The sequence below is a fragment of the Chelonia mydas genome, chromosome 4, assembly GCF_015237465.2.
Source record: "Chelonia mydas isolate rCheMyd1 chromosome 4, rCheMyd1.pri.v2, whole genome shotgun sequence".
Lineage (NCBI taxonomy): Eukaryota > Metazoa > Chordata > Testudines > Cheloniidae > Chelonia > Chelonia mydas.
Genome location: NC_057852.1, coordinates 116,742,645 through 116,757,342, shown reverse-complemented (window position 1 = coordinate 116,757,342; position 14,698 = coordinate 116,742,645). Strand labels below are relative to the sequence as shown.

At 39.3% G+C, this 14,698-nt stretch overlaps 1 protein-coding gene across 7 annotated transcripts in view; it reads right to left on the bottom strand.

Moving 5' to 3' along the window:
- Positions 1-273: 273 nt before the first annotated feature.
- The window catches only part of LOC102931391 (SWI/SNF-related matrix-associated actin-dependent regulator of chromatin subfamily E member 1-related), a 35,823-nt gene continuing 21,398 nt past the window's right edge, over positions 274-14,698 (bottom strand). For 4 of the 7 annotated variants that reach the window (XM_043544681.1, XM_037898096.2, XM_037898092.2 and 1 more), the window contains 4 exons: positions 13,269-13,360; positions 12,039-12,168; positions 4,728-4,790; positions 274-3,537 (listed from right to left, as the gene is read on the bottom strand). In XM_043544681.1, the coding sequence (XP_043400616.1) occupies positions 4,777-4,790; positions 12,039-12,168; positions 13,269-13,360 (236 nt within the window). In that variant the 3' untranslated portion in view covers positions 274-3,537; positions 4,728-4,776. Of the gene's footprint in view, positions 3,829-4,727; positions 4,791-12,038; positions 12,169-13,268; positions 13,361-14,698 lie in introns of all 7 variants that reach the window. The other 3 variants (XM_037898093.2, XM_037898095.2, XM_037898094.2) reach the window with 3 other exon arrangements.

Genomic DNA, 14,698 nt, shown 5'->3' with positions numbered 1-14,698 from the left:
AATCCATGAATTTTTCTTTATTGCCCATGACCTGGCCCTGACTTTTACTAAAAATATCCATGACAAAATATTAGCCTTAGCTATGTGCCAACAGGGTGCCTAGCTGCACAGGCACACATCTTCAAAAGAACCCCGCAAAATGGCTCATGTGCCCCTGAATCATCTGGTTCTACAAAATTGGGGCAGATCTGTCACTGAAGTGTCCAGGTGAGCATAACTCACTGAGAGGAAAGGCACAAATTGAACCCAGAATAAGTAACAGGACAAAAAAAAAAAGATCAAATGTTTATTGCATATTTACAAATAATCTGACACTGGACAGAATAAATACCTACAGTGTCTTATTTATATAAAGTATGGATAATTCACATCCCTTTTTCACCTGTATAATAAAACTGTTTAATATTTACACACATACTATGAGTTAATGCTTACAATAGAGGAAACTTTTCCCCTCATTAAAAATATAAATTGCTCTTTTTAAAGTTATCAAATTAAAACAGCAGACTCCTTTATTTTAGAATAGAGGTAATACTTACATCAGAAACTTTATCTGATGATGCCACCATGCCATTTGAATGGATTATTGTTTTGGAGTGGCGTATCTTACAGAACAATCAGAAAGACATGGTCCTTGACCAAAGAACAACAATCTAGATTATCTGCAAAACATATGGAATATATCATATGAGCAAACAAACACACAAGCAACAAATCTGTGCGGTGCACTGAATGTTTACAACTTTTTTTATTTAAGAAATGAGGGGAGGGCCTCAGAAGGCAGGTGAGATGTGGAGGCTTGAGTGTATGGTATTCTGTTATGGAGGAAAATTAAATAGTCCCCAAAGAAAAAAGACCAATCAGTGCACAAGTGTTTATTATGCGCGCGCACACACACACACACACACACACAGTTAGTAATACAAACTCACAAAATACTGCACGCTAAATTCCTCTACTTCCAGCATATTTAATTCAGATTCTCAATAAAAAAGGGGTTTCCAGACACACAGGAACCCCCTCCTGGAAGATTTAATTGGGTTAACTCAACTTCTTCATTCCCGGCTCCAAAGCCCCAATCTTTTTGGAGTGTCCCAAGGGAAAACCTCCTCCAGCATTAACCTTGGAGACAAAACTTTGCTTGAAAAACCCTCTACTGGGAAGTAAAACCTGTAATAGAGTAAAGTCTCTGGGGAAAAGTCATTACACTGAACTGTCTAAACAATGAAAGCAAAGTACAAACAATTCACACATGGACTAATTCCTACTAGCACAGCACCTCAATTAGGCCAAATAAAATTCCTTATGTATGAGTGGAGGTACCTGCTCTCTTTACTTTTAGGTCCCAGCCAGCTGCTCTGTCACTCAGACCATCATTTCCCCCCATGAACCCACTTTAATCCATGGTTATTTACATGTGCAAGAGTCTACCAGAAAACACAGTGGTATTGTTTAAGAATAATTTAGCCATTCTGTAATTAAATTTGAATGGATAATTATATTGTAGACACCTTGGGGAAGGGAAAAGGTCCTTTTGCTTTTCTGTCAAAGACCATGTTATACCTACTGAACGGGGCACCAATAAGTAAGAACAGTCACAAGATGGAATTATTGGGCAGGTTTCCTGTCCAAAGGGCAGGGGGGCAAAACTAAGATGAGGACTTGTCCTTTGTCATTTTAATCTTCTGTTTCTGTATCAGAGAAAGTGCATTGTATTTTGAACTCAAGGCAAATAATCTCCCCACTGTATTTTCCACTGAATGCATCTGATGAAGTGAGCTGTAGCTCACGAAAGCTTATGCTCAAATAAATTTGTTAGTGCCACAAGTGCTCCTTTTCTTTTTGCGAATACAGACTAACACGGCTGCTACTCTGAAACAAGGCAAATAATGTTGTCTAAGTTTGGGATATTACAGGTGCTTTGTTTCTAAAACAGTATTTTAATAGGAAACAATCCCTGATGTCAATTTGAGATCTCAGTCCCCAATCCTGCAAGGTGCTGACTCTCTCCCAAGAGGTATTGACCACCTCCAGCTTGCACAGAAGTCAATGGGGTTTTAGACAGCTCAGCAACTTGCAATAGTGATCTTACACAGTAACCCCACCCCCCACTTTTTTTGGTTGAGTATCATGATGCTTTTTAAATTCAATTAAAGTATACTGTAGAGTTAGAACTGAATGTCCAGAGATATGCTGGAAGACTCTACACACCCCCATTGCAATTAAATAAGGAGATGGTATTAGCCTCCAATATTATGTGTCTCACCCATCATACACAGAGATGGTCAAACTTTTTCAAAATTCACCATTTCGATGAAACTTTTCAAAGAAATTCCAATGAAAAGCCACAGGATGAATTTTTTGTCAACCTTATGAAAATTGCATCTCATTTTTGACCAGGTCTATCAGAAAAATAGACCTTTTATTACAGAAACATTTTAATATGCAGTATACTCGATTTCCCCCCTATTCTATACTGTTACTGCTAACACAATATCATTTTTTTTGGGGTATAATTTAACAGTGTGCTTCTTATACACAGGGGCCAACACAGTAGCCTTTACTAAGTGTGAATACTCATGTGAGTAAGGGCTGTAATATTTGTCCCATAGTACATGCTCAGTGCTGCAGACCAGATCTATAAAAACAATTTTAATAAAGGAAAAGAGTACTATTACATTATAAAATTAATAAAAGTACTTCTACTCAGTGTTTATCCTGAAAAGCCCTTACTTGTATGAGTAGCCATTACTCTTGTGAGGAATCACTTTGATATCAATAGTATTACTCACATGAGCAGGAATTTTGCAGCATTGGGTTCATTAACTAATTAATCTTCAACATCCTTGAAACAAGTTAAGTATCCTCATTTTACAGTTAGGAAAACAAAATCTGACAGATGACATGATTATCATAAAAACAAGTAATACAGACACCTATGACTAGAAGTCATTTCTACAATAAAGATGCAATTGCAAAGTTCTACCAGTAAAACATCATCTAACGTAGATTTTAAAGAACACCCTTCACCTTTACAGCTGGGCTGAAAGCAAATCACAATTTTATGCTTCATATTTACATGTCACATCAAATGTTCTTGTGGGTTTTCAGTGAGCAGAATCCATCCCAGAATTGGACCTTCAGTTTTCCATCATGTAGTAATTTCTATAAGTCCTATGAAAGTAGAACCTAACAGTGCATTCTCCTTCAACTCACGCTCCCCCCAAAAGGTTATATAGGAGCAAAGCTTCACAAATACTTTCTGCTGAATATAACATGAAAAAAGGGTCCAGAAGTTGTACACAGTACATTCTGAGCCTTCCATCCATCAGGAACTCTGTGACTGTGACCAAACAAGCGTCCTGATTTATTCTTCCCTCAAATGCCTATAGTCGCCATCCTGGTAAAGACTTTTGCAAGAACCTAGAAGACCATATCATCATACACATCTTTCCCATCCTAGCTATTTTTATTTTCAAACTTCAGAGCAGAGGAGTGTAATTTACAGCATTAGCTGAAAGGGTATATTGGTTTATGCTTCAGGGTTAAGGAGAATATAAAGTGACTGCAATTTATTACTTTAACACAACAGCTTATGAAACACAACCACTAGTTTTATATGATTGAGTTTACCATAAAACAGCCATAAACAAAAATAATTATATTCAGTAAATCATTTAATACCAGTTATATTTTATGTGTTTCTGAAGAAAACCCTTTGAACACAGAAGGCTACCTAAAAATAATAAAGACTTGGGAAAATATTCGTGGAAGAGGGATGATGTTTGTTAGCATTTTCCCATCTTTTCAAATCTTAAATTTCACTCTCTGTAAAAAAAAAAAAAAAAAAAAATCCAAAACAAGCTTAGATTTGGAGAAGTGCACATTGCAGTAAAAGCTGTATTTTTTTCTCTGTGTACATACATACCTGTAGATATACAGATAAATATACTCAGTACATTTATTTGAATCTCATATACATAATGCATTTATATGAATTTGATCAGTTATCAAAGCAAATGTTCAGCGTATTCTTTTGAACACTGCACAAATGTTCTGAACATGCACTCATAGTTCTCCCATAGTGCCTTTCTTTAAAAACAACCAATGCATTAAATTTAATCAAAACAATTCTAATAAAACATTGTAGCTAAGATCTGAATTGCTCAAAAGTAGGGAAATTCCAATCTAAGGATCCTGTTACAACTTTACCTTTGCCATACTGCATAGTTCCAATTCAGCAAGGTATTTAAAGCACATGCCTAGCTCCCTGCATAATGAGTCCCATTGATCTTAATGGGAATACTCACATGTGTAATTTGGCATATGCTTAAGTACAGTAATTCACTGAATTGGGGTGTAACGATATGAATGCAGAAAACTTTACCACCGTATATAATATATTGTGTAGCTAACTGCACGTGCTCAATGGGACTCATACAAATTATGGTTGCGGTGGGAAATATAACTTGATATTTTAAATATATATAAGAAAGAATATCCAAACTACAATGCTGTATTAACTTTATTTTTGGAATTTAATATATGGAACATTCTCCTTCATCTTTCTGAAGCTCACATTTGGATTGCAAAAGCAAAACAACTGATGACAGGAGGCTGAGGGGGAGAATGTTAGTTTCTGGACCAAGGTTCCTTCAGCCCTCAAGACATCAGAGCCATGAAACAAGACGGTGTAAATGCCAGCTGCTGCTTCTTTGAAAGGATACAATGTTCTTCAGTGACAAAGCCACTCTTCTATAACAAGATCAGATTGTTTTATGCATGTGTTGCTATGGTGAGAGAGAAAAGAGTTGATGAAAAATTGGATGACTACTTGTCTCATTGCAGAGAAAGCAACAGAAATTGAAGATTAATGTTCTCTAGACCCATCGTATCTTGTACCCTATGCACTTAATATGCAATACTCAAGCATACAAATTGATACTTTCAACATTCTGTAAGCCTTCAAGATATAGAACTTAACAAATTACAAATTATTCTTTCATATCATTCAGCTACTCACACTAAACCACCTGCACGAGTGCAGAAGGTGTTCTTGCCACTGCATTCCCTCAGAAATTTTGCCCAGAAAGTGGGAGGCAGCTTTAGTTAATAGCTGGAGCACCACTAGCCAAAGCTGCTGAGGGGGCAGTACTAAATCAGCACTTGTAGGAGTTGACCTGTAATTCTCATAGTAATTTGAATTTCTGAAAATCCCAATTTATGGATATCTTCTAAAATATCTCGTTTTTTCTTCTGTCCATCTAGATATGAGGTTTTTTTTATTGTGCTCTCTTAGCTGAGTCTAGCTGCTGTGTAAATTACAGACACTTAATTCCTCTCTCCCACTGCCTGAAACAGTAGCCGGAATGGTTTCTTTAAAACTATTTTTTATTTTCCAACACTGCCCTGTGCCAGTTTTGTCTCCCTTCAATATACATTTCCGAAAATGTGTTCTGCTGATCATGAAGCAAGAATTGAGAAATTGCTTCCTGCCTCTATTATCTATTTCCACTTCCAGCTGTCTCTTGACTCCATCCACATGCTCTTAAGGCTCTTTCACTGCACTTCCTCTCTGCCCTCCTACATACAAGTGTCCTGGGTCACCCTTCCCACCTACCTCTCCAATGATCCTGATTCCGGACTATGCAGAGGTCCCCAAACCTCTTCCCCCAGATGCAGACTCCCTCCTGTCTTTTGAAAAGTCTCCCAGTTTCCCTCACATCTACTTTCATCACACGATTGCCTCAAATTCCTCCCTAGCTGCCTCTGAAATACAGGTTCCTCACTCCATCCTCATCCCAATTGTAGATTCCCTCCCACAAAATCTCTTAAGCTCCCTCTCCAGTTGCCTCCCAGCTGCATTCCCTCCTCTCTCACACATCCTGGGGAAAGTTCTGCAACTAGTATAAAGTATCTTATCTCCAGCGGACAATGGGTATGACAATTTACACCAGCTGATATTTGTATCGTTTCTGGTCATCAGAGGCAAGACTAGTGCAAGGGAACTTTTCACAGTTTCATATCTGATACAACAACAAACACCATATGGTTGTTTGTGCTAAGTATTCTGAAGGAAGAAAAAATGCTAGATTTTCATCCCAGATAGGCAAGTGATACAGATGGAACAGTTAAATCAAATAACCACAATTCCAGCTACATTTTAAAGTACAATCACACATTTTATTTATGCCGGTGACAAGTGCAATACTATTTGCAAAACAAATGATTGTAACTTAGTTTCATGCTAAACAAGCATGTTTAAAAAGCAGCTACTTTTTATTATTAACAACTGGTACATTTTAGATGTTCAATTCTATGCAACTGCAGAGTATTAACATGGTGCCAGTTTAAAGTGAGGAGCTACTGCTGGATACAAGTTAACGAAAATTTGGAAATAGAGCAGTGGTAAGCAAAGTAATTTGAATAAGTACTGGAGAAAAATTATTTTCATATGGAAATAATGCTCCCAGTTGACAAAAAGGGTGAAAAATTGAGCTGTTCTTTGCAAATATAAAAAAATGTAAAAGATTTAATAACTACAGATGTTTCCATTCAAGGCTCTATGTGAATGTACTGTAACAAAAATAATAGTCTGTTATATATTAGTGATCATCTCACTGTCTCAATTTTTTTGTCTTTGAAATTCAAATATGTAATGAAGCAACCACATCGTTTGACTGTTTCTGAAGTGTCAATGACTTCATATAGCCACTTAACATAGTACAGGGCTGCATAGTCTCACTTTATGCAAAACCCTTATTATAAGTACTTATTTAAAAAAAGAAAGGTGAGACGATTCAGACATCAAGTTCAGTTGTGAGCAAAGGGAACCACACATCAAAATAGCTCTCAGGCCTCGGCTTTTAGAATATTGTAATTTCTATCACTAAGAAAGTATCCATAAGGCTAAATCCTGAAGGTAGAGCTCTTTTTGGAGTCAAGGGTCATTTTGCCTGAGTTAAGGATTTCAGTATTTAACCCATAGAATTTAGAAATGGAGGAGACGACCTCTTAGGTTAACTTATCTAAGCCATGGAAGGCAACAAGGATTGTTGCATACAGAACATTAAGGGGCAGATCTTGTCCTGCTGAAGTCAATGAGAGTTTTGCCATTGATTTCAATGAGCCCTGGATCTCACCCTAAGTATTTTGTTAGTCTAGTGTCAGGTGACAAGCAACAGGGGTTCTATCAATTTGTCTTTCCTTAAAAGTTTATTTCAAAGTCTAACAGATCTCATTACCAAAAACTGTTACATGATATTCACCCTATTTTTTCCTTTCCTCAGTTTTATCCGTTCAGCTCTAGTTATAACCATTGAGACTACCCTAAAACAATTCTTTCCTTACTTGCTTTTTATACTTTACAAACACTTGTACATAGTTATAATATACCTCTATTGTCTTAAGAGTCATGCTATTCCTGTTTAGCTGTTTCATTCTTTCTTCATACATCAATCATTACAGTCTCAAGAATTTTAGTTAAACTTCTCTGGACTTCCTTCTAGTTTATCAGCATCTTGACCTACCTCCATATAATAGGAGTGGTCTCATCATTGGTGCAGAGAGGGGGACTAACATCTCCTTGGTACATGATACCACTGCGTATATGCAACCCAACACACAGACTGGCTGTTTTGCTGTTATATTGCATTGCTGTGCATTATCACCTTCAGATCTTTTTCTAGCATTACTGCTTTCCAAGGATCTGTCCCCCATTAAGCATATGATGGTTGGGTAATTTTTTTCCAGGAAGATTAATTTTTCCAAGATGAACCTTGTTTCCTAACTTTCTATCCATACTTCTACGCTATTCAGTTCTGTGCACTTCTGGTCTCTCTAGGTCAATCTGCATTCTTTATCTGTCCTCAGCAAAGACATCTCAAATTCTAGCATGCCAGATTTAAAGGATATTGTGTTCTACCACTCATATAGCTAATGTACAGCTATGGACTTCATTATTACATGAATACATTTTAATAATTTTGTGTCTATATGGTGTCTATCCAGCAGTTTTCTAGCTGTTTCATAACACTTAGAAATAGACACGAAAATATTAAAATGTGCACAAAAGCCTTTGGAAAAGAAAAAAAGTCAAGACCCTTTTTCTTGAAAGGAGGAAAACACTAATATTGTGATATTTGTGCAGGATATCAAGAGCCTCAGAAAAGCAGAGGCAAAAATAAAGGCAGAAACTTGGTATGCCAACATGCCTTAAAGATGTGTGCCTACTAATGTGAGCTAGTACGTAGAATGTCAGTGTGATAGATGTGGATATGCAATAATGTTATGAACACTGGTCAGTAAGGGGAAGTTACTGTACACTGAGGTTTTAAAACCTTCCTGTATGAATGCACTGATTTAACTTAATAGGGGGGCTGTGGGACGAACAAGCAAGATGGCAATACACAATGGTCCCAGATAAGCAACTCTGCAGCAAATATCAGGGTCAATTATGAGACAAGGGCATACTTCAAGTCTCTAGGTTGAAGTGACACAGCTGTTTTGCCAGGCTAGGAATCAAATGGGCTACAAACAGCTAAAAAGTTATTTGATTCCTGTGAAGGGGTCATTGAGTTGCCAAGGCTCTCCAGGGAGTGTCAGTGAATTCTACAGGGAGACAAATTGACAGAGAGAGGCTCTATGGAAGAGTCCCCAGGTAGAATATGTTTAAACACCTGGTAAGCTAGATGTGTGTAGTGTGTCCTATTGTTTTTAAGATGGTCTTTTCTTAATTGCTTTTGTCCTAAATAAATGATGCTTTGCTTTAAGGTGGCTTTTGGGTCACTGCTTACCACTGTCACTGTCTCAGAGGGAACAGAATTGCAGGGTGTTGACATAAGTCAGACATGTGGAGGGAAACCATGGTTGTGCAAAGTTAAAGAAGTATGGGCTGGATGAATGCACTATAAGGTGGGTAGAAAGTTGGCTAGATTGTCGGGCTCAACGGGTAGTGATCAATGGCTCCATGTCTAGTTGGCAGCCGGTGTCAAGTGGAGTGCCCCAGGGGTCGGTCCTGGGGCCGGTTTTGTTCAATATCTTCATAAATGATCTGGAGGAAGGTGTGGATTGCACTCTCAGCAAATTTGCAGATGATACTAAACTGGGAGGAGTGGTAGATACGCTGGAGGGCAGGGATAGGATACAGAGGGACCTAGACAAATTGGAGGATTGGGCCAAAAGAAACCTGATGAGGTTCAATAAGGATAAGTGCAGGGTCCTGCACTTAGGACGGAAGAACCCAATGCACAGCTACAGACTAGGGACCAAATGGCTAGGCAGCAGTTCTGTGGAAAAGGACCTAGGGGTTACAGTGGACGAGAAGCTGGATATGAGTCAGCAGTGTGCCCTTGTTGCCAAGAAGGCCAATGGCATTTTGGGATGTATAAGTAGGGGCATAGCAAGCAGATCGAGGGACGTGATCATTCCCCTCTATTCGACATTGGTGAGGCCTCATCTGGAGTACTGTGTCCAGTTTTGGGCCCCACACTACAAGAAGGACGTGGATAAATTGGAGAGAGTCCAGCGAAGGGCAACAAAAATGATTAGGGGTCTGGAACACATGACCTATGAGGAGAGGCTGAGGGAACTGGGATTGTTTAGTCTGCAGAAGAGAAGAATGAGGGGGGAATTTGATAGCTGCTTTCAACTACCTGAGAGGTGGTTCCAGAGAGGATGGTTCTAGACTATTCTCAGTGGTAGAAGAGGACAGGACAAGGAGTAATGGTCTCAAGTTGCAGTAGGGGAGGTTTAGGTTGGATATTAGGAAAAACTTTTTCACTAGGAGGGTGGTGAAACACTGGAATGCGTTACCTAGGGAGGTGGTAGAATCTCCTTCCTTGGAAGTTTTTAAGGTCAGGCTTGACAAAGCCCTGGCTGGGATGATTTGATTGGGGATTGGTCCTGCTTTGAGCAGGGGGTTGGACTAGATGACTTCCTGAGGTCCCTTCCAACCCTGATATTCTATGATTCTATGATTCTATAATCCAGGACCCGCTCTGGGGAAAATCACATGATCCCACCCCAAGAGGAGGGGATGGCTCGAGGACTGGGACTTAGGGAGGGGGTATGCAAGAAGAAATCAGGAGGGGTCAGAGATGCAGTTGCCTGGTAACCGTGACAGTCAAAAGCTCAGTAAGATATGGTGGGATCTAGTCCAGAGGGCTTTAAATTCTCGTTTCCTTGTGGTAACTATTCCAGCTTTAATTCAGAACACTTGAGCATGGGAAGCAAAAGGACTATAATGAGTCCAGCTAGAAACAGGGTGAGGTCAGAGAGAATGATGCTTGTCCAACAATGGTAAGGAACCTGGACAACAAAATGGACGAATCAGAACACGCGGTACAGGACGTGACACCAGATATTGAAAGAATAGAAACATGATGGAATAGCAATCGTGCCTGTTATTCAGGTATTGAAGGGTATGTGCTGCTCAGGAGAGAAAGAAGTAAAAGTGAGGGTGGTGGAGTAGCATTGTGTACCAATAATGTGGTAGACTGTTATGAAATAAGAAGTGATTGCGTGGGTAAAACAGAATTATTTTGGATCAAAATCACTTTGGTGAAGGATTGTAAAAGACGTTCTATAGCAGATTCTTAGGGCTTGATTTGCATATGGATAGAGATCTCTTTAATATTATTATTAGAGCTATAAATACTACTGGAAACTGTGTCATTACAGGAGACTTTAACTTCCCAGGCAAATGGGACGACCTGGGTAAATATAGGCCTGTCAGCCTGATATTGATCCTGGGCAAGATAAAGGAGCAGTTGATGCAGGACTCAGTTAAGAAAGAATGGTAATTAATGCAAATGAAGCTGGGTTTTATGGAAAACAGATCTGGTCAAACTAGTTTGATAATCTTTTTGACGAGATTACACATTTGGTTGATAAAGGTAAGTGTTAACGTAATGTACTTAGACTTCTGTAACGCGTTTGACTTGGCATCGCATGACATTTTGATGAAAATACAAGAATGATATAAAATTAACATGGCACAGATTAAATGTATAAAAATTGGATTATTATACAGGAGGAACTGAATGACCTGGAGGACTGGAGTTATAGAAGTAAGATAAAATTTTATAGGACGAAGGGCAAGGTCATGCACTTAGGAACTAATAAGAATTTCAGCTACATGCTGGGGACTCATCAGTTACAAACACAGGAGGAGAAAGTCCTGGGTATATTAGTCGAGCACAGGATGACTATGAGCCAGCAATGTGATGCCAGCATGAAAGAGGCAAACGTGATCCTAGGATATATCAGGCAAGGTATTTCCAGTAGAGATAGGAAAGTATTAATGTTATTGAGTACGGCACTCATAAGATCTCATTTGGAACACTACGTATAATTTTGGTCACCCATGTTCAAGAAAGTGAACTCAAACTGGAACAGGTGCAGAGAAGGGCTACTAGGATGACCAGGTGAGTGAAAGCACATCTTATGATAGATTAAAAGGGCTTTGCTTGTTTAACCTAGCAAGATGAAGGCTGAGAGGGGATATGATTGCTCTCTACAAATAAATCAGGTGCGTAAACACCAGGGGAGGGTATTTAAGCTCAAGAACAGTGTTGGCACAAGAACAAATAGTACATGAATTCATGTAGGCTGGAAATTAAGACTTTTCTAACCATCAGAGCAGTGAAGTTCAGGTACGGCCTTTCAACAGAAATAATGGGGGCAAACAACCTAACTAAAGATAAGATAGAACCTGACAAGTTTATGAATGGGATGTGGTTGCCTGTGACAGCAAGGGACTGGAGTCAGGGGATGTCTATACTGCAATTAAACAACCTTCCCCCTCATGGGATCCCAGAGCCCAAGCCCAGATATGCACACCACAATTAAACAGTCTTGTAGCCTAAGTCAGCTGATGAGGGCCAGCTGCGGGTGTTATATTGTAGTGTCGACATACTGTCAATAACCCAGAAGTTCCATGGTCATTTTCACAGAAACTACCTCAGAAGAAGATTTTAATGGTATCTGTTGAACAACAGTAAAACAAAAGATCAGTCACAGAAAAAAAATTGACTTACTCGTGTCCACTATTTGCAGATGAAACTGGAACAGCATTGGAACCATATTTAAATTTTCAAACTCTTTTTCTAAAGTACCGCTATATGCCTTTATAGATGCAAAATCCATTTCCAACTTCAACTGCTGATTCTAAAATTGGACAAAAGGTGTTTTAGCTTAAGAACACAACACAGTCACCTAGCAGTACATGAAAAAAAATGACAAAATAATTTCATTTTTTATTCCCAGATTTGAACATTTGGCCCACATTTGCCAAATTGAACTAATCAGATAAATTCAGCATGGTAATGCAAAGGTTATTTGGCTTTTGGTTCTATTCTCAAGTGTCATTCTGGTAATTTCATCATTTCTCATTTGTATACAGTGGAATCTGCCCAATGATAGGGGGAGGACAAATTATTTTTTCACTACAAAGGGGTTGAGATTTGCAAATACAAGTGCATGCATATGAACAAGAAAGCTCAGACAGCATACTAAGCCAGTTAATTAAAACTCAGGTACAAATTATCCGAAATTCAAGAAGTTGAGTAATAATGGACATAGTGGTAAAAATGAGAGACAACTGTGTAGGAAGTGATAGAAAAAGAGCAGCAAAGAAAGATCTGAGAATTAAAGTGGATCATGAAAGGAAAGGCCAAAAAGAGACCTGGTGTAAATGAGGAACTCCTTGCTTCAGTGGAGTTGACCTGCTGACAACAGGTTTGAATCTGGCTAAATTTAATGCTGGTCACAAACAATCAAATGCCACATTGGGCCTCAACACTCAAATCGACATGGACACACAAAGCCTTATTCTCAAGAGTCCCACTGAAATCAACAGGACTCCATGGGGGGGGGGGGGGGGGGGGCGGTAAAAGTCCATATGCCTGCCTGCAGGATCAGGCCGTTGGAATGCATGAACAGGAGTATTACAGGCAAGACAAATAGAGTGGTTTTTCTGCTGTACTTGGGCCGCACCAGTTCAGTTCTGGACATTACATACCTCAAAGAATTCAGAGATGAACAACAAGAGTGATATAAAACAACAAGGAGACAGAGCCTCAGCTGGTTTAAACTGCTGTTGCTTCACTGAATTGAATGGAACTGTGCCAATTTACACCAGATCTCAAACGTTTTCAGAGTACAGAAAAACTCACCATAAAATTCATATAAGCAGAGTAGGATTACAAAAGGAACAGAAACCTTCATGTCTGTGTGCACGCTTAGTGTTCAGACATTGGATTATTTACCTTCAGATCCTCCAGCTGCTTTTTTAAACTTTCCTGGTCTTCATATGCCTTTCTCAAACTTCTTTTCAGTTCACAAAGTTCAAACTCTTTAACTGTTAAAAAATAATTTTCAATTTAGATTGTAATATTTTCTACATACCTTTGAACAAAAACCATAAAAGAAACAGAACTGAAATTATACTTGACCCAACCTACACGAAAGCTGCCCACTGAGAGTCAATTTCAAAGTTAGAGGTCGCTACATAACAAAGACATATGACAGCAAAGGCGAACTACTATACAGTCACAGCATGCCAGATGACTATCAATGTATTGAAATAAAGACAAAAAATAGTTACTCATCTTTTTGTAACTGTTGTTCTTCGAGCTATGTTCTATTACACTGTAGTGTATGTGCTTTGCGTGCACCGGTGCATGAGAGTTTTGCCTAGCTGTATTTGTAGGGGCGGCCCCACCCACACTGTTCCTTGTGCTCCAAAATGAGGGTATAAAGGGCAAAGTCACTCCTCCCCTACTTCAGTTCCTTTGCACCAGAACCAATGGTAGACTCTGATTTGTCAGGGAAGGAGGGTGAGTTGTGTAATCGATGTACGCAACACATCTCAAAGAATAGTTACAAGAAAGCAACTGTTTGCTCTTCTTCGAGTGCCTGCATGTGTCCACAGTGTAGGTGACTGCCAAGCTGTTACCCTAGGAGCTCGGAGTCTCACTGTAACAGGGACTGTAGAACTGCCTCCCCTATATTTGTATCCTCCTGGGATACAGCAGACATTGCATTATGCCTGGTGAATGTCTGAGTCTAAGACAGGTGTCCATAATTGGGACGTTAGCCACAAATGCTGCTGAGGTCAAACATGCTCTGGTCGAGTGCATCGTAAGTTTGTCAGGAGGCATTACTCCTTTGACAGCTTAACACTTTATAATGCAGTTGGTGATCCATTTTGAGAGCTTCTCAGTTGTAACAGGATGACCTCTCATAAGTTCTGCATAAGAAATGTGCAGCAGGGAAGACACCCAAAAGGGTTTTGTCCTATCCAGGAAAAAGAGCCAATGCTCTGCGGAAACTCTACTTGTGCTTATGCAGAGGATTAGGTAGAGGAGTGGAGATAGAAAGGAACTGGAGGGTATATCTCAATTCCACCATGCTTAGCACACTCTTATCTGAGATGACGGCCTGCCAGGAACGTAGGAAAAAGGACGACCTGCCCCAGAAAGATGGGGACAGATCAATGAGATCCAGGTCAAATAGCATGCTGTCCGTGACATAAGAGTAAAAATGACTAATTTGGGGCCTGTGGCTGCAAAGCTGAAGAGTGCAAGGAAGTAGAAGGCATCGTTTTTCTTCTCTGTGACCTTGGTCAGCCAAACGAAAAAAGGACAGTATTACTGTTTGGGCTGGAACTGAAGACGATATCTTGTCTCCTCTTTGT